The following is a 19,347-nucleotide window of genomic DNA, read 5'->3' as shown; positions in this document are numbered from 1 at the left end:
CTGACTTTCATAAAATCAGGACAAAATCAGCTTGGGTGCAGTGAAAACGTCTGCCAGTGTTAGACGTAACCCGGCAACATTGTATGTTGTTGTCCAAATGGAAGATATCCTGGAAACAGTTAAGTCAGGTGGAGAAGGCTGCCAGGTCAGACATGCAGCATTATGATTTATATTTGTCCTGGATTAGTCAAAAAACAGCCCGCTACTAAAATCATCTCCAAACATGTTCAGGCAACCACTGGGAAAACACTGCTCCTTCAAAATAAAGTGCAAAACAGGAAATAAAGTAATTCCCAGAAATAGTCATCTGCACATTAATGACATGAAAAAATAGATACAAAATTTTTCTAAGTAGTCATTTCTGTTTTATTTATAAAACACACTTGATGCATTGGATAAATGTGATTCTTCCTTTGACGCTAGAAATTCCACTTTTACTTTATTTTCATGATGACTGATCATCGTGTTTTTAATTGTTTTAGCCTCTTAATCCATAAAAACATTCTCCTTTGCTATTAAAACTTGCTCATTTAGTTTGAAAAGTCCCTTAAATTGCTCTGTTATCCTCCCACTTTCTCAGGAAATGAAAATATGACATTCTTTATTTCTCTGAAAATTTGACTTAAAAACTTTTTTCCACTAACTCATAACTTAAACCCCTACCACTGAAATAGAAACTAAACTAGCCTAAATTCCCAATTGAAATGCAAAACTAAATTTAAACTTTCTCTTTGACTACAAAATTGTTTAATTAATCTCAAACTTGAAAAAGAATACATTCATTGACCTTTTTCCTGTGACATAGCGCAGCCGGAGGAGCTGCGATACTGTTGCTCAACAGCATTCCCCTCTGCTCAGAAGCTGAATAACAGCAGAGTTGATACACGCTGTACAGTCTCCCTGACTTCTGGCTTTATGAATGGGGGAATTCGGGATGATCCTGAGAGGTGGGGGAAAAAAAAGAAAAGAAAAGAAAAAAAAAACAAGGCTGAGTCAGTGGGTGGCTGATTAGGAGCGTAGTGTGATGTGTGAAGAGAAGGCACTCCGGGCTGCGTTGCAGGGTGAGATAGCTGCGTGAACTCACTCCAGCCACGTTTGAAGTAACTACACATGCACTGCACTGTCACCAGAGACACTGCTCTACTAAAGGTATGCTACAGTAGCACGCTACTTAATGATCCTTCATTTGCTGAGGATTATAGCCACTGAGACTTTAATCCAGGACAGTCTTATAATAGCCTCGCTCTATTTTTACCTCATTCACTGGAGCTGCATTTAAACAGCCTTCTTGTTCTTGATTTACTTTTATCTGTATTTATAGCCTTCACTGAAATAACTCACCCTCATTCTAGAGCTGAAAGAGCCAATCAATCAATAAATGCATCAAAGGAAATGTAACTGATTGAACCATTTTTTCTGCTTACTAATCAGTTATGTTTTCATCAAGCAAAAATGAGAAAATATTTTTCCACTTGCAGCATCTCAAGTGCAAACATTACCCCGGTTTTCTTTTCAGGGATTCTTTTTGAATCTGTTCATTTGTTTTCTGATGGATCGACTCTGGGTTTAATCTTTCGAATGCCAGCATGAAGAGTGATAAGCATCTATTAAAGGTTCTGCTCAAGCACCAGTTTAATGGCCAAATATAGTCTGTCCACAGTGACACAAAACAGAGAACAGACTGCAAAATCTGCACATTTGAACTTTATAAATTGATCACATTCCTAATAAATGACACAACTTGTTGACGGACTAAATATTTAACTGTTTCGCCACCAAAACTGTCAACTGTGACAATACCAGTTGTAGAAAGTGATAGAACGTCTTTAAATTTGAGGTGGTTCGAGCATCTTAAAGACTCCTGGGTGCCTCCTAGGTGAGGTTTTGTGGGCATGTCCAACTGGTAAGAGATCCCAGCTCAGGGCAGACCCAGGACACACTGGAGATATTATCTCTCTCAGGTGGCTTGGCAATGCTTTAGTAAAGCTAGAGCCGGTGCTTGGGAGAGGTGGTCTGAGCATCTCTGCTTAAACCCATCAGAAATTGAAGGAGTGGATGATATGTTGTAGACTCCAAAATTCATATTTAATGGCTAATAACATTTAAAAAAATAAACAGTGTCAGCCCTGCTTGACTAGTTGTTCAGTTTCAATGATCTTGTTGTATGAATCTGGTTCTGAAGTCACACAGAAGCACCAAGTCCAGGTGGTGAACTTGCAGAGGTTCATTCATATTTGATGAGAGCCGCCCTAAGTCTGTCCCTGTCTGTGCAGCTGACCCATGTCCATCTGGCTAAACTGTTCTATGGAGCCCAGTGCTCCACCCAGTTCAATGAAAATATTCAAATTAAGTAAAATATGTAATTCATACTGATTTGAGTGGTCTATGAAGAAAGGTGTGGAAGGCAAGGGGCTCATTTGCATCTACTTCAGCATTTGCTGTTTAGTTTTAATTCAATGTAACCTTCATTTCCTCTTGAGTGTCTTCTTGGTTTAATAAGGTCATCCATGCCTCACAATAATGCCTTTTCAGTGATGAAGCCCAGCAGGTCCACGGGAACCAACCAGAATGCTACTTTCCAGCATCTACAGTTTACAGTTCCAGTAACATCTTCCTCACATTCTCCTCTGATCACTCTGCTAGATCTTCAAGAGATCCCCTCTGTCTCTGACTCATTTCTTATGTCTTTCATGCTCTGTTTAAGAATAGACAGTCTATCCAGTTAGGTCTGACTACAACACCCACTAATCCTCTGATCTTTCCACCATCCGTCTGCTGTGTCTCAAGCAGTTAAGAGAGAGAACTGAGGAAAATTATTCACGTGAGAGGTTGCCAGTTATCACCAAGTGATGCATGATATTAACACAGAGGAGAATTTTTCATATTATTGCTAGAAATATATATGAAACCTGGGCTTAAGCATCAATCTTTCCATGATGTGGATCTGCTTCAGTGTACATACATAGACACGTGTGTCTCTTTTAAAGAACTATTATTTCAGTTTATCCACTTAAATCTGAAGTTGATGAGAGCTACATGAACAGTCAACCACTTAGACACTCCAATTACAGTTTGCTTTGGCTACCATGACACAAAAGGCTAACAGCTCTGCATAATGTGGGTCAGGCGGTGGCTCTGAAATAACTCTGGCAGAGAAAGCTCCAATCAATCGATTAGCTGATCAAAAGAAAACTTTATTGAATAAAACAATTCTTATAATCTACTAATCAGCACATATCTCAGAGCCAACCTGTGACCATAATCATGCTTGTGCTATGATCTCCTCAGACTGAAGAGGTTTTCCTAGCTTGGTGAAACCTTTGGGGAGTGTGGGCCTGCTAGATAACAGGATAATGATGCTTCATATCCTGCTGCTTGAATGATTTGTTTAGTAAGTCCACAATTAGAAGGCGCAGATCCATCTGTATGGCTTTCAAACAGGCTCTTCTGGGTCACTCTTCACCATTGTATCAGCTCATTGACATCAGGATGAAAAGGCAGTGACCTCCTCCCTGATCAGCTCTGCCTATATGCATCTTCCCTTCATTACACAGCTGAAAGACAGGCATGGAAGGAAATAGGACCCACTGTCCCCTCCCTTCCCTGGCTCCCCTCCCTTCCCCTCCCTATTCTCCACTTTCCATTGAAGCACCACATCCCTGCAGCTTCGCTATGAATTCGGGGAAATAATCTGCTCCACAATGACACACTGAATGTGTCTTAAAGCCTTTTGTGCCTTCTAAACGGCTATATCTCTCTCTCTATATATATATATATATATATATATAGAGAGAGAGAGAGAGAGATATAGATATATATATCAAGGATGGCTTTAAAAAAGGAAAAGAAGCTAAGGTTAAAAGAAACAGCCGGGTACTGAGCCGTGGAGCGGATGCAGGGAAGCATTTGCTCCACCAGTTGGTGTGCAGTGATACCCGGCCACCAGACACAGTCTAACAAAGACCACCGGCGTGAAATCTCAACTGTCATGCATGGCACGGAAGAAGAAATGCAGGGGTGGCGTGAATGTGCACAAACAATGGATATTCTAATGTAAAGCGAGAGCTCGGGTTTATCCGGGCATAAGCACTTGTCGCAAAGATGCTGCAAAAAAAAAAAAAAAAAAAAAAAACACGAAAATTTCAGCCTCACCACACTATCGCTGGCCTCACTGATTTCTCGACCCTCGTGTGCTTTCGAGCTCACAGCGAAACAGAAAACCATCTACAAAACGCTTTTATTTTATTTTGGAATTTCTTTTAGGAGATCAACTCTTGCGCCATTGCCCTGGATCGTCGAGGAGCGCAGCGGCGCAGGGACCATGCCGCCCCGGTGACATCCTGCAAACACACCCCGCAGGCCCACACCAGCCAGGCTGGACCCACTCACTGCCACTCCAAACGTGAAAACACCCGAGCACTCACTGTGATGCGGGGAATGTTCTTTTTGCCTTGGTAGCCAGACATCTTCACCGGTGTTTCGTGTGCGCCGCAGACCGCTAGAAATGCAAACGGGACGGATTACCGCTGGCTGCCGGGCTGTAGTGAGGATGATGGTGATGAAGATAAATAGGGGGGAAGACTACACAGACACGGGTGATCTGCAGGAGGCCACAGACGTGAAGAATCAAACTATCGCTCAACTCCGGATCCTGGCAGCCTCCCGGTCTCCGCCGATGCACCAAACCGTTCCTTCCCAGACGGAGTCAGACAAGAGGGGAGGGAGGGACCGCTCGAGAGCCTCTTCCCAATAAAAGAACCCCACGGAGCATGCGCAGAGCCTCGCCCTGCTCCATTGACAGCAGAGAAACACACTAATGCCATCAATTGCTTTCGCCGGATTAGGGAAGGCAGGCAAGCAGGGAGTGCAGCCTGCAAACATCCACCGAAGGAAAAAATGAAGAAACAGCCAGCAGCCATCTTACCTCACATTATCTGCTGTGTGTCTGAAGGTGGGGGTGTTATTAGAGCGAGCAAGAGCTCAGGCTCAGGCAGGGTGACGTGATTTCACCTGTTTCCAGCTCTGATCAACTTGAATGGTTTTCAATACAAGTTGGGATTACAGCACTATTTGAGAAATGGGTAAACCTGGAATCACGGGAATGGGAATTTGGCCTTTTGTGTGTTTGGCAAATGCTGACAGACAAAATAGTCCGACACTGTTCGAGATTTACTTAGTGTTTGCATTTTTATTTTTAATCAAAGACCGATCGAGAAGACTTCACTTCATAATAAAAGAAATGTGATAAACTGTGCTTTCATTTTTAAAATGTACTTCCTCAGTACACAGCTAACTATTATTTATCTATAACAGGCTAAAGCAGTGTAAGATTACCAAAAGTAGTCAATTGAGCTTAACCAGATATATTTTGTACTCAGAGGATCTCCGCTAAATTTTGTTTTGTGCTTATTTATAAATAGAAAAAAATATGTATTTGAACTGACACAGTTCCTTTAAGACCAAAGTTTTTAGTGCATTCTGGGAAATAAGATTATAAGTATGTCTGTGAAGGTTCTCAGTCAAGATTATAAGTAGACAGCAGCAAATATACACTCATTAGACACTTTATTAGGTAAACCTGTTCGGTTGCTTGTTCACTCAAATATATAATCAGCTGATTACATGGCAGCAAGTCAACCCACTGAGGCATGTTGACATGGTCAAGATGACCTGCTGAAGTTCAAACCGAGCATCAGGATGAGAAAGAAAGGTGATTTAAGTGACTTTGTATGAGGCATGATTGTTGGTGCCAGACGGGATGGTATCAGCATTAAGAAAACTGCTCACTCCCACAAACCCATCTCCAGGGTTTACAGAGAATAGTCCAAAAACAGACAAAAAATCAGAGATCTGAGAAGAACGCATCAAACTTTAAAGCAGAAGACCACGCTGCATGTTGCTTCTGTCAGCTAAGAACTGGAAGGTAAAGCTACAGTTTGGCTTACTAAAATTAAACAATAGAAGATTAAAAAATGTTGCCGTGACTGATAAGCCTCGACTTCTGCTGTTTTTTATGCTCTTGGCTCTGTATGACATCATAGAGAGTTGTTATCCAAAATATGGTGATCTTAGGCAAACAGCTCCACCTACCTGCTCTTCAAACCTTCTGTTTACCACTGACCACCAAATCAGAGGAATGCTGGTTTAAAAGGAGGCTAAAGGGAGTTACATGCCTTGTTTCCGACAGAGGATCTGCACAAAGGTTCAATATGAGATAGAGAAGGATTATTCTAAATTGTGACTTGTGCAAAGCTACTCTAGTAGAGTCCATGGATTCAAATATGGAGCTGGAAATCAGTACTAAAAAATCAAAGTAAACAGTGTACATTTACATGAATTCAATAGAGTTTTATCTTAACATGTTATTAATTAAGTCTGTAAAGCTTACTTTACAATAAGTGTACAATAAATGGTGTGGATTACAAAGTGCAGTGTGTGCCTCTGAAATTGAATGGAGCAGAAGTAAAACTAGAAATTGTGAGTGCAGCAAACCCACATTTACACACAATAGCTGAGTAAACATGCACTGCAGCGCTGTTGTGTCGCATTTTATCCACCACAGTCCTAAAATGTCAGCTTGCTTTTGAAGAACGCAACGCTGAAATGCATGTCCTGTAATAATGACATCACTGATATTGAAGATCACATCAATTAAGTCTGTGAAGTCTGTGTTTGTGAAGTAAGCTCTCACATCAGAAAAGTGAAGAGCAACTAACTAATCATATATGACTTGAAGAGATGGAAGAGAGTAGGGAGTGGGTTGTGTGGCGAATGCTTCCGATCAATATGTAACATGATAAAAGGGCTCAACACCAACGCCCAAAGCTTTTAACAGCATCCTGAGTGCTTGAGTATTAAGTAAAGGAAGTACAGAGGTGGGTTGACCACCAATCACTAAAACCTGAATAACTGCTTGAAGCAGCAGTAAAAGACGTGATAGATTTTCCTGCAAGTCATGCAGGTCAGGTTAAGCCTGTCCATCAACTCAGTTCTGCTGTTAAAAGAACGAGAGATCTCAAGGGCAGTAATGCTGCAATGGTCCAACCCTGCATCACCTTGCAAAAGCAACCAGGCTGATGTGTTCACAAAGGTGTGCCTCCTATTTAAATCATGCCATGGTAGATGACACACATGTTTATTTTTTCTTTCTCGTGCAGACCTGTTAACAGTGTTTCCTTCACCAACAGCCAGCTGCACTGTGCTGTTAAGGACTCTGACTAACAGAGCCACTCCCTCTGGCATTTCTGCATGGTGGGCCCTCTAACTGAGGGCCAGCGACTCTGTTACATCATAGTGCTTTCTGGGAAATGTAGTCATGGCAAGTTGTCTGGCATAAACTGGATGTGTATGCTTAAACAAACTCTGCTGAGTGGCAAAGGCTCTGTGATTGATGCGATTGTAGATGAAAAATGGCGCGGGTGTGTGCAAAAAGCTGAATGTTGGATGAAATAAATGAGCGCTGGAATGATAAATGTAGAGAAAGAAAGACAAAAGGGGGAAGACTGGGAAAGAGAGGTGTAAAATATACACAATCGGCATGCAAAATCGGAGAAAATTACCCGTTTATCATCGAGATTCTGCAGAGCCTCTTTCCCTGTGCTCTCCCTTATCTCTACCTTCCTCGGCTGGGAGATGTCGGTCTGTCGGTCAATGACTCGCCCGTCACTCCTGCCCCTGCACGCCGAGAGTGCATCAAAGTCCAGCGTCTTGCTGTCCGAGGAACCTTCCACTGGACAGAACACGCCACAGAATTTCTGCCTGGGCCTGGCCGGGCTCTCGGAGCCCATCCTCTGAAAGAAAGCTGGCATTTCCCCGGCGGTCGACATCCCTTCCAGGCGGTTGGTTGTGATTGGGTTTAGCGGGGTGTAGCTGCACAGATGCTCGGAGTCTCAGCTTGTTGTGTTGTCCGGTTTTTTCCCCTTCCCTCAGCGCTGTGCGCTTGGACAGCCTCCGCCTTTGCCGGTTTTCAATCGCAGGTGGTCGCACTGTGACCAAAGCAGGAAAAAATCAGTAAAGCTAATGCTGCTCGAGAAAAAAAGATACACACACACTCTCACTGTGGAGAGAGAAGTGCAAAATGAATCCACGTAATATCTGATGTTAGGGAAAGATGTGAGACAGCCTTTTGCTATATTGCTTGTCAGTGATTCCGCCACAGATCAGCAACAATTCTGATTTGCTTACTCATGAGTCTAAATTAGCTCCTTGCCCACAGCTGTTTGAGTTATAAATCAGCATATGAGGGAGAGACCTAAAGTCTTTGTCACAAAGAGATCCTATAGGGGTGGAGGAGGAGGATGTTTCCCAATGAGGGATTACCTGTAGCCCGAATGAAACCGTCCAGACTGGCACTATCGGGAGCGCATCACAGCTGAATGTCTGGAAATATTGCGCTCTCACTTGTCCAAACTGAAGACTTGTTCGCTGTAGCTCTATTTTACCCGGAGACAGTGTCCTCGCAGCTGTCCTGCCCGCCAGAGAGCTGTGTAATGTAATAATTAAAGCGTGGCGTGCAGTCTTTAAATGTCTCTAAAGGGCGTCTCTGTCGGATGTTTGAGGTCAAGAGTGGCCCAGCACCATGGACAGTTCCCCAAAGTCACACCCAGTCCAACAATGAGGATCGCTGTCCCTTCAGCACCACACCCCGGGCTCCAACACACACACACACACACACACACACACCCCTCAGGTATGTCCAGCACTTGCTCAAGTTTCAACTCCAGCTTCCATTTGATTTGTAGTCAAATCATAAAGTTCAGCCACTTACGGAGAAAGGAAGTGGGGACATGTGGACGCTCTCTCCCTTGTATTACAAGTTACTTAAATGATTTGAGCTGTTATTATTTATTTAGTTTGTCTTTTATCTGTTTCTTTTACTTTTACCACTTCCTACAGGACATATGGCAGCCCCAAGCAACGTAATGTACGTAGAGTGTGTGACATCATATTTTCCATGTAAGACCCACCCCTTCAAAACTAACCAGAACCATATAGAGGAATACAATTTCAATTAGGAAAACATAGAATTCCACGTTTTGTTTCGAAATTACCAATTTCTCACCTTTAACGCAAGGGTAATGATGGCTTTCTCAGCTCTGCCACAACTTCAGCCTTGTGATTCAGCTGTTGGTTGAAATTTCATAATGTGATGAAAAAAAGAAAATACTTTATCAAACCTAAATTAAGCCATTAGATATAAGTTACACATCCTTCACTAAGGCGAATCTGTTAGAACTATAAAACTGGCCTGTAATGTTTTATTCAAACTGCACATAGTAAGCTGATTCTCTGTTGGAAGCTCAAATATCCCAACAGCTAAACAGATAAATACGATGCAGAGTTGTAGAGAACCATAGTTGAAACACATGAGTATTGTGCATAGTTTTGCAAAAGGTGTCTTAAGGTATCATCAGTGTCCTGTGTTGAAGGAACTTAAACCAGAGGAAATCAAAATAACAGTTCCTGCTGTCTTTTCCGCTTGGATTTAAGTTTTACTCTTCGCACCACTCTGCCTGGAAATCTCTGATCCTAACATGATTTTCTTCCTGTTGGCATGTTTTGGTATCAAACCCAATGGCAGAGACACGGTCACATTTGTAAGAAAATGCTGCACCTACAATAACCCCAATATTATTATACCGATTATTACCCCTGCAAAATCCTGCAGTGCAAAACTTTGTGTTAAACTTTCCATACTCAGCATGTTTTCAGATTGTCTTTTACCACATTCATTTGATGCATAAGACTGACAGCCTGGTTTGCTTACTGCATTTTTTTATGATCAATCTGCAGCTACACTGTACTAAAAGCTTAATACTGATAGATGGACGGACGGACGGACGGACGGACAGACAGACAGACAGACAGACAGATAGATAGATAGATAGATAGATAGATAGATAGATAGATAGATAGATAGATAGATAGATAGATAGATAGATAGATAGATAGATAGATAGAGCCATGATTTCTGAAGTTCTTCCAAAGTACTTCTTTAGACATTGTCTATTTTTCCACTCCTTTTCAGTCCAGTCCTCGTACTTGATCATTTTCAGACCTCTGAATCGCTGAAGCACTGAAAAATATTGAATCATTCTTAATAGATGAACCAGTGTCTACACATCACAGACAACTCAGCAAAGAACCAAGTTTAAATTGCATCTTTAAATTCTTTGTTACTAACAACTTGTCACAAAAAACTACTTTGTTCCTATTTCTTCATCTGAATGTAGGAAAAATGCCAAAGAAAACACTGGCACAAAAATTTCTGCACCAACAAGGTGATTCCCAAAGAGCTATTAGCTCAAAACTCGGCATATCTCGCTATGATGTGAAATGTATCCTTAAAAACTGGAAAAAACTGGACAAGTGGAAGAAGTGGCAGCTCTAAATAAATATCTTAAAGTGATGTCCCTGACACAAAACCTGAGACATGAATCAGGCCCTTCATTTTGATCCAGCTGCTATTTGCCAGCGCCTCATAAGAAGTGGTGTCAATGGAAGGCTGGATGTCAAGAAGTCATTTTTAAGAATGGGAACCTTGAAAAGGCTAAGGTATACCTAATTACACAAGAACTGTACTGAAAAAGTTGCAGCAGTCAGTACCAACAGGTCTAAGGGGTGAAATCAAATGTAAAACCTTTGGTTGAAATCATTGTCAGTATGTATTAGTATGTAACCTGGTTCTCCTGAAAGCCCATTGTTCTGGGTCCCCGCGGTATTTGTCGGGGGCCACCTACCACTACAATGACTAGGGATGGGTATCGAAAACCGGTTCTTGTTGAGAACCGGTTCCCACTGTTTCAATTCCTTGGAATTGTTTGCCATTTTTGCAAACGATTCCTTTATCGATTCCAGTTTCCCCGAATGACGTCACCACGTTGCGGAGCGTCATTTACCTGGCAGGAAACATGGCGGCTCAAACGCTCAAAAGTTTGGTTATACTTTTTGAGAACAGATGACAACAGGGCAACTTGCAATACTTGCAAAGTAGATATTTCATTTAAGGGAGGAAACACTACGAATATGCAAAAGCATTTGCTCACAAAACACGCGATAACCTTAAATGAATGTCGTGTTTTTAATTCCGCTCCGGACTCGTGAATCTCAACCCAGCAGCAGCGGTAACGTTTGCACGTCTTCTCCCGTTAATGCGGCAGGTAAATAATTAACAACGGTGCATATTATGTTAGCGCGATCTGCCTTATTACAAAACCTGCCATTACTGTGCATTTAGGTGACCATGATGAGAGAGACAGACAGAGTCTGGCTGGCTCAGATGCTGGCAGTTCTCGCTGCAGTTTACCGGTAGCGTCTCCTTTCAGGCCAGGATAGACGAATGTCACCGAGCAGTGACTAAGTTTGTGGTAAAAGGCTTGCACCCATTTGCCACAGCAGATGCCCCGATTTTCGGTAAGTGAATGTGTTTAATTGTAGGCAGGGACATTACTGGATATTCTTGTGTAATTGCTACATAATAATTTATGTTATACTTTGTTATTGCTACAGAAGAATATTTATTTTATTATTTTACATTTACAATTTTTTTTCCTGGGGACCCTGTGACACCCCATTGAAGAGCCGTAGGCTGGATCTCTTAAGATCTCACTGCTGGGTTTGTAAGGCCATGTTACTCCTAAATTTCTATCTTGTTCAAAGAGAAGATATAAAACAAAGTTCTAAGCTATTCGACCTTAGTGTTCTCCTTTTTTTTAAAAGAATTGATAAGAGAATCGATAAAGGATCGAATCGTTAAACAGAATCGAAAATGGAATCGGAATTGTGAAAATCTTATCAATACCCATCCCTAACAATGACTAAAATGAATGCAGGATTCTTGTGCCCAATGTCCTTTGCCTCACATTGGGTAGTCCAATTCCAAATCAGCACTTAAGGGGTTAATCCTCTGAGGTTTGATCCCCTAACACTGTGCTGTCTTGAAAATTGTTTTCCAAGGTTTTTGGTGATGACTCTAACAAACAAATAAACAAGCAGTTTAAATTTCTTCCAAAAAAAAGTTATTTAGTATTTTCTTCCAAAACACAGGGCGGGGGTTAGCATAGGGTACTTGCCATACATAGAACTCCCATGGTTAAATATTAGATGTCAGTATATACAGTAATTACTTACCTATAAATAGCCTTGTAATGCTGTTTGTGGACATTGGAAAACAATACATAAAAGTAATAACTTTTCTTTCATAAAGATCTTTCTTTCTCCCGACCAACACAGCAACAAACGCTTTAACACTACAAAGAGTCATAAATGTAATTATAGATAACGCAAGCGTATGACTAAAGTGTGGTTTATAAAGTGTGGTTTAGCTTAACACCAGGACATTGTGTGGTTTAAAAATATCATACTTAACTCACCAAGTGAAGTCACATGAAAAACAGTCAGGTAGCCTGTACAGATTTATATATATGACCTTTATATGTGTTGCTAGAGGTTAAGTGAAGGGTTATAAAGAACATTTGCAGATGAGCCTTACAGAGAACAGATGCGTTTGAAGTATAAATAAATCAGTGTTGCATGGTGATCAATAAGACCAGGCTGTAACAGCTGATTCTAATAACACATTGTTGATTCCTGACTTCAAGCATGACAGACAAAAGCTCTCCTGCACAAGAGTCCGTGTCCGCGCAGTTTCCATAACAACGTGGTGGGCAGCAAATGGCTTTCCTGCTACTATTCCCTCTCCCAGAGGGCTGCAGAGTGCGTGTGTGTGTGTGTGGGCGGGTGGTCATTCCTGCAGGAAGATGGCAAAGTCTGATTTCTGAATGCCAGCAGTGGCTTCTGAAAGGTGAACATGTCTGGGGTACAGCCACACCTAAAGGCCAAGAGTGTGCCCTGACACCCGTACACCTCCTGCCTTTATCCTGAACTGTCTTTACACTAAAAAAAAAAAAAGTCCCCTGCTGAGAGCAGAGCAAGGGGAGGGGGGTGGGGGTGGGGTGGGGTGCAGTGTTAGATAATTAGAAGGGAAAGTTGGCGGGGTGCCCGATAAACAGTTGGAAGAGGCACAGGGAGAGTCTGGTCTCTGGACAGGAAGGGCACGGCTCTGGCATCCAGTAACAAATGTAGGACAAGCAGGGAGATCAGCAGTACGAGTGGATTCTGGAATCGGCTGCTCCAACCAAAACATACTTATTGGATTAGATTATTAGCCCTGTTCAGTTCAATTTGCACAGCACTTTGTCAGTTTTGAGGGCAGCCAGTTTGATACTATGGGGGAAGAATGGAAACCTAGACTTTTCAGGAAACCCAAATCACTGAGCATGGGTCATCACTGAGCTGGTGCTAATTTATCAGAAAAAGAAAAGCACAGGTGAAGAATCTGCTGCCTGATTTTGCATAGTTTTCTCTACAAATGACATGGTTTCCAGCATCAGTGTAATGAAGTAGGTTTAGAAAAGTCCAAATGAAATCAGAGAAGCTGGAAGGTTTGGGGGAACTGGTTGAATCTGTGTCTATGGAATCATTCAAAATGTCTCCATAAAGTTCAACACTCATTGTTTTTCTGCTACAACAGAACTTCTGCAACTTACACAGGAAAATATTATTCCAGTACAAAGAAGTTACAAGGGTTATGTGAAGAGAATTCATTTTTTAAAATTATCATCTACTGTACATTCAAATACCATTAAAATGTTAGCCTAGCAGTCAGGTTGATATCTTACACTGAAGAGGCACAGACACTGATGTAATGGAGGTCTTTTGCTGTTGTTTTTTAATGAATTGTAGATTGAAGTAGGCATTTCGGTCACTGAACGTTATTCTTTGCTTATCAGCAGAATCATACACAACAACCCATTGATGTCTCTGAGACGTTAATGTCGTAATCCTATTTAAATAAAATGATAAGTTTTAACATGGAAATACTTCAATAAAACACAAGTACATTAAAACTTTACTTTAGTAACGTACTTTAATAAGTTACATTCCACCTCTGATTCTGTCTGTATTTTTATTTGGGAGTTTGGGGCATTGTAAGCCTAACAATACTCTAGACCAATATCAGTGGGTGGGATCAGGAGGTGACCCCACCACTCGAAGGAAATCCCCCTCGTATCAGTATATGAACATAAATAAGATCGGACAATACAGATACTTAAAGGAGCCTTCTGCTTAGTGAAGACCTTTTTTCTTTTCAAAATAAGAAAATAAAAATGCTTACAATAAGTACAAAAAAAAGGTAATTTCAGTTGGAAGTGGGAAATGAGTGGAAATGAGTTACTGATGGAAACAAGCAGGAACAGACACCCTGATCAAACCTGTTGGGCTGTGTTTTGTTCTGTGTTTCAGTATCTTTATGTGCTGCTGCAGTGTATTCTGCTGAATCCTGAGAAGAAGGGGAAGAAAGTCTCCTTACAAGAGGGAGAGAGATGGAGCTGGCCACCACCCTGTAACCCATGGTAACGCCATCAGCTGCAGTGGGAGGGGCTATGTGTCACACTGTGTCCGGATTGGCTAGGAACAGGTGTGCTGAGGTTCCATATAGGGAAGATGGAGGAGGACCGGTGGAAGCATTGTTGGGTTGGGGTGGATGGGGCTGCCTTCAGATCAATTATTTTATTGTCTGTGATTATTCCGTGTGGGGGGGTTTTCTGCTACTTTGGATTATCCAAACTTCTGGTATTTCTACAGGTTGACCAAAATATCTCTTAGAAACCTGTAGAGTGCCACATCATCCCGTTTCATGTTTCATAAAGTGTGCAGGATGAGATGATCTTCTCTTGTGTTACTATTGACACTTTTGCTTCATTACAGGAGACGCCATACACAGTCTGTGTGTAAGCATCTTCTTGCTGGAGTTTGAAACCAGATCTTGAATCTCAATCAGCTGATCATGAACCAGTCTGGAGAATCAAATGTCTTTGCATCACAGATCAGTAGGAATTTTGCAGAATAGCAGCTTCCCTTTACAACCAGTAAATACAACTAGTAAATTTCCCAGATGTTAAACTGATTAAGTGGGCTAAGTGCACTTCTGTATATTATGTTTACAACTTAAGTTAAATTACTTTATATCAATTAGGTTATTCTAAGTCATTCAGAAGCTCATTACAGTAACTAAGTGCCCTGATCAAAGAAATCCAGCCATTCATTAGCTAAACCTACTTTATCCTTGAAAGTCATGTCGGCCTGGAGCATATCCCAGCTGCCACTGGGCAAGACAGCCACGCAGGCTCATGCCAAAGGTCGGTTTAGAATCACTCATTAAGCTAACTGGCTTTGAACTGTGAGAAGAGAAAACATACAAACGCTGCAGAGAAAGGCCACAACTGACTAGCGCATTCAAACTCTGAATTTTGATTATTTTTAGAACTAAAACTGTGATCTCTTACATTTAAACCTTGTGATGGCTGTTGATATTCACTGCTGGTCCTCTGACATCACTGAAGCAGTTTAAACAAACAGATGGATACGATAATGAGGTCCATGTACCCTGACTGCTTCTGACAATTTTGTTTTTGTGGTATTATCTAAACCACTGAGGAAAAGATTGTTGAAACTGTTACAGAATACCTCCCACTTGAGAGCAGAGCTTCAAGCTTTTAAAGTTGTGTTCTTCAGGAGTCCACGTTTTCACTTCAAGGTTCAAAACATTGTGCATTCAGATATGCCCTTCTACCTGCCTTGGTTGTAAAAACTGTTCAGTAGCTCAGTAGTTTCTGAGATACTGTGACCAGCCCATCTGGTTTAAGTTACTTAAATCGCCTGTCTTCCCCAGTCTGATCCTCAGTTTATACTTCAGCAGGTCCTGATCATATGTACAGGCTAAATGCAGTAGGTTGCTGCCATGTGACTGGGTGATTAGACTACTTTAAACAGCTTCAAAAGATTTAAATATTGCAAAGCCAACATCAAAACAAAGCAGTTGAAAATTATCTGAATATTCAATTGAGGTTTGTAAGAACTGCAAGGTGGTTTCTCTTTCCGAAAATAAAATTTAAACTTCAGGTTGTCAACTTTCAAGATAAAGAAAAAGAAAGTACAATCATATTGCTTCATTCAGGTAATCTTTAATGACGAAAATGTTCATTATCTTCTCCAATGTAGTGGGGAAAAAAGAGATTAAAGCAAATGTAGCATTACAATAAACACTTTCATACCACGAGTCTTTCAGCTCCTTCCATTTCTATTCACATTAGGCCCTGCCATCAACAATGGAGGTCTTTTGTTTTCACACTTTAAATCATGATCCAGGTCCAACATGACTCCTGTGCGTTCACAATCTTTGTCCAACACCAAGAGAGGAGAAAAAAAACAAAAACATTTCAAAAACAAACTACACAGGAGAGAAGGATTACCACTTTCAAATGCTGCACATACAAACATAGGCAGAAAGAAAAGGTTAGTATCTCTGTGGCTGAAACGAGAACATCCACACCCCGCAAGTAGTTCTTAGCCAGTCTTTGAGTCAGCTTGTATGCATGATGAGGAGTCAAATTTTACTGTCCCCCTATCCTTTAAGATTTTGTATGTTATTCTTTTGTACCGTAAAATTGCACAATGAAATTCATTTTTGAAAAGGGAACAAGTCCTTGTTAACATTTTGCATTTATGCTCGACTTCGTGTCATAAACAGGAAGAAACGGTCAAGCTAAAGCAAACGTGTTGTGTGGCGACTTACAGGAACTCATTGTGGTGCTATATGCTGATACGCGAACATCAATAAAGTAGACTCGGAGCAAGTGGATAAGGGGAAGAAAACTTAAAAGCACTCAGCTTACTCCTCGATGACTAAAAATAATTACAAAATAAAATAAAACATTTACTGCAGGTGGAGTGCATATCGACTCCAAATCAACTCTGCAGAAACGCTAACTGACTTCAAGTCATCTGGACCCAGGTTGGCTCAGACAAACTGATCAGCTTCAGAGATAAAGTTTTCCATGCATGCTACAGCCGTCCTAACATTAGAGCCTGTGTTTACACAAACTTTCCTCCAGTCAGTCAGAAGCTGCTGCAGCATCACGAAAGAGAGATAGACATGCACAAGATTGAGAACCACTGGGTACCTTCTGCCTATCCAAATTGATCCCTTCATCTGCAGCGTCAAGTTAATTCTCCTCGTTTTTTGTTTTGGCAAACCTGTTGGAGTGTCAGGAAGCACGGCTGGCTGTATCATTTTCCTTAATGGCTCTAAAATCTTTGGAAGTAAATTTCCATGTATAAAAGTAACTTGTTTCATGAGATACCCTCTAAACACTCAAAAATGTTCTCAAAGCAAATATCTAACTTCTTTTTTAATCTCAAATCAAAATCTCACTTTTAGGCCTTTTGGTATCGAACCTTTGAACAACACAACGCGTGCACTAAATTGAAACTATTATCGCGTAAAGTCCAGCCCAGTCTAGAGTAAAAAAAAAAAAAAAAAACAACATGCAGGAAATGATCAGTTATGCTCCGCAGAAACCAGGAGGCTCACTGAAAGGACAACTTGGACGCTCACAGTTCGGACAGACAGATGAACCTTTCCTGAAACATACACCACTGTTACCCAACCATATTGGTGTATGTAAAATACTGTTAGTGTACACACCGAATGGGACGCGCTGCCTGCCTTTCCATCTACAACCTGTATTCCAGTTCTTGTCACCAAGCAAAATATGCAATCGTATGCACATAACTGCATATTGTCACATAAATCTAACGGCAGACAGAGCCAGACTCCTCCAGTGAATTTCATGAGAGCTTGCGGTATGGGTTGGCCACTGTGGAAACGCCTTTCATTATTTAAAACTTCTCAGTAAACCACCATCATTACAAAATAAATTATTAAAAAAAAAAAAAAAAATCTAAATAAAATGGCTACTCTGAAAAAGGCATGGTCACATTTTTAGTCTGCGTAGCCAAGTCTGAATTTGCTTCCAAGGTCGAGTACTGGGCTACACCTGCAGGTGGCACAATCTCTGGTCAGTTCAATAACAGTCCTCCCTCCTTGTCAGTTAGTCAAAAGGGCACTAAAACAGCATGTGTAGAAGAAGAGTTTGGTTTGATGCTGCAACCCTCCCTGGAAACCCATGCATTATAAACATTCCAACTGATGAGGAAAAGGAAATATAAACTTAATTTCTGAAAAGTTTATGCAAATTAGTGAAAGATATTGGGGAGGTCAAGAGTAGGGGGAGTATCAACAGACAGTAAGAACAGTAGATCAAGAAAAAAACAAAAACAAAACAAGAGGCAGGAAGGAGGGGAGGCTGAGGAGGAAGAGGATGCACTTCTCCTGAGAACATGTCATATCTCAGGGTTTAGGAGGGGTAATAGGGGCAAGCAGGACAGGGAGGAGAGACAAGCATTCTTCTCACGACAGAAAAACTTCCTCTGACGCTTGCCCACTTCTGAGGCACTTTTCTTCATGTTCATGCTCATAAAGAGCTGGTGGGTGGCATGGTCAGCCTCTTGCCAATGTAGACCCTGAAAAGAAGGTAAATGACGTTAAACACGACTGGGTGTGGTGGTTTAATCAATGAGCTAGGCAAGGTGCCTAAAGCCTGATCTGAGGTAGGGGTACCTCAATTACTCTGTCACCTTTCAATGAATCCATTCAAAGTAAGTGGACATTAAACCAGTGGTTCCAAACTTGGGAGAGCCAGATTATATTAAACAAGAAGCTGCACACGAGACTGAAAACTACTGGTGCTACATAAGTCAAACTGAATTGAACTCTATGGGGAAGGTAGATGACAGTGATAGAGCTATACCTTTCAAGGGTCCCATTATAATAACGTTACTTAGTTACTGCTTTAAACAACTTCCCAAAGCAACTCCTGGAGACTGCCAAGTCACAATGACTGCTTAATCTGCAGATTTAATGCTAAATACTGTTTTGCATTGGATACATTTCGCTCTAAAACCAACCCTTTAGTTTGAATGCAAATGCCCACCAGACATATTTTTCCCCCCCAATATGATTGGTTCGTTAATATCTCCCACTGAATACCACATCATGTTCAGCAGATGATGTCTTAAGTATTAATGCTGTGTAATGATTGTGTCTGACTGGGGAGCCAAGATTATTGTACCATGTGTTATCACAAACATCGAACCCCTGGGAGTGTCACTATGAAGCAGCAGGTGTGCAGCCTTTTAGTCTGCAGCTGTTCTGCCAGCATACAAAAGAGTGGTTGCAGCTGATGTTTGTCTGTGGTTATACAGCTCCCCCTGCTGGGGTTATGTACAACAACATGTTTTTTTTTTTTTTAAAGATTTTATCCTTTTTTGACATACATTTAAAAAATCAATCAATCAATCAATCAATCAATCAATCAATAAATCAGTTGAGCAAATTTCACTAACTACTGTCAGTCTTGCTTTAGATATAACACACGCTGCACA

The 19,347-nt window shown here is 41.2% G+C and overlaps 2 protein-coding genes and 1 long non-coding RNA gene across 4 annotated transcripts in view; 1 reads left to right on the top strand and 2 right to left on the bottom strand.

Annotated features, from left to right (window-relative positions):
• dpysl2b (dihydropyrimidinase like 2b) overlaps nucleotides 1-8,421 on the bottom strand; it is a 31,306-nt gene extending 22,885 nt beyond the window's left edge. Inside the window, exons 1-2 of one of the 2 annotated variants that reach the window (XM_084934773.1) lie at nucleotides 8,320-8,421; nucleotides 7,560-7,985 (exon numbers count right to left, since the gene is read on the bottom strand). In XM_084934773.1, coding sequence (XP_084790899.1) covers nucleotides 7,560-7,826 — 267 coding nt within the window. In that variant the 5' untranslated portion in view covers nucleotides 7,827-7,985; nucleotides 8,320-8,421. Of the gene's footprint in view, nucleotides 1-4,424; nucleotides 4,972-7,559; nucleotides 7,986-8,319 lie in introns of those variants that run through there. The other variant, XM_084934774.1, reaches the window with a different exon arrangement.
• A 2,349-nt stretch (nucleotides 8,422-10,770) lies between these two features.
• LOC146383494 (uncharacterized) lies at nucleotides 10,771-17,387 on the top strand. Its single transcript, XR_014800760.1, has 2 exons — nucleotides 10,771-11,412; nucleotides 14,305-17,387. It is a non-coding gene; the product is annotated as an uncharacterized LOC146383494 (long non-coding RNA).
• bnip3lb (BCL2 interacting protein 3 like b) overlaps nucleotides 16,006-19,347 on the bottom strand; it is an 11,839-nt gene continuing 8,497 nt past the window's right edge. The window contains exon 6 of the mRNA XM_084934776.1: nucleotides 16,006-18,426. Within this exon, the coding sequence (XP_084790902.1) occupies nucleotides 18,378-18,426 (49 nt within the window). The 3' untranslated portion in view covers nucleotides 16,006-18,377. The remainder of the gene's footprint in view (nucleotides 18,427-19,347) is intronic.

Source organism: Perissodus microlepis, chromosome 7 (genome assembly GCF_051167445.1).
Source record: "Perissodus microlepis isolate ML-2025 ecotype Zambia chromosome 7, ASM5116744v1, whole genome shotgun sequence".
In the NCBI taxonomy this organism is placed as follows: Eukaryota; Metazoa; Chordata; class Actinopteri; order Cichliformes; family Cichlidae; genus Perissodus; species Perissodus microlepis.
The sequence above is the reverse complement of the archived record's forward strand: the minus strand, read 5'-3'. Positions and strand labels throughout refer to the sequence as shown.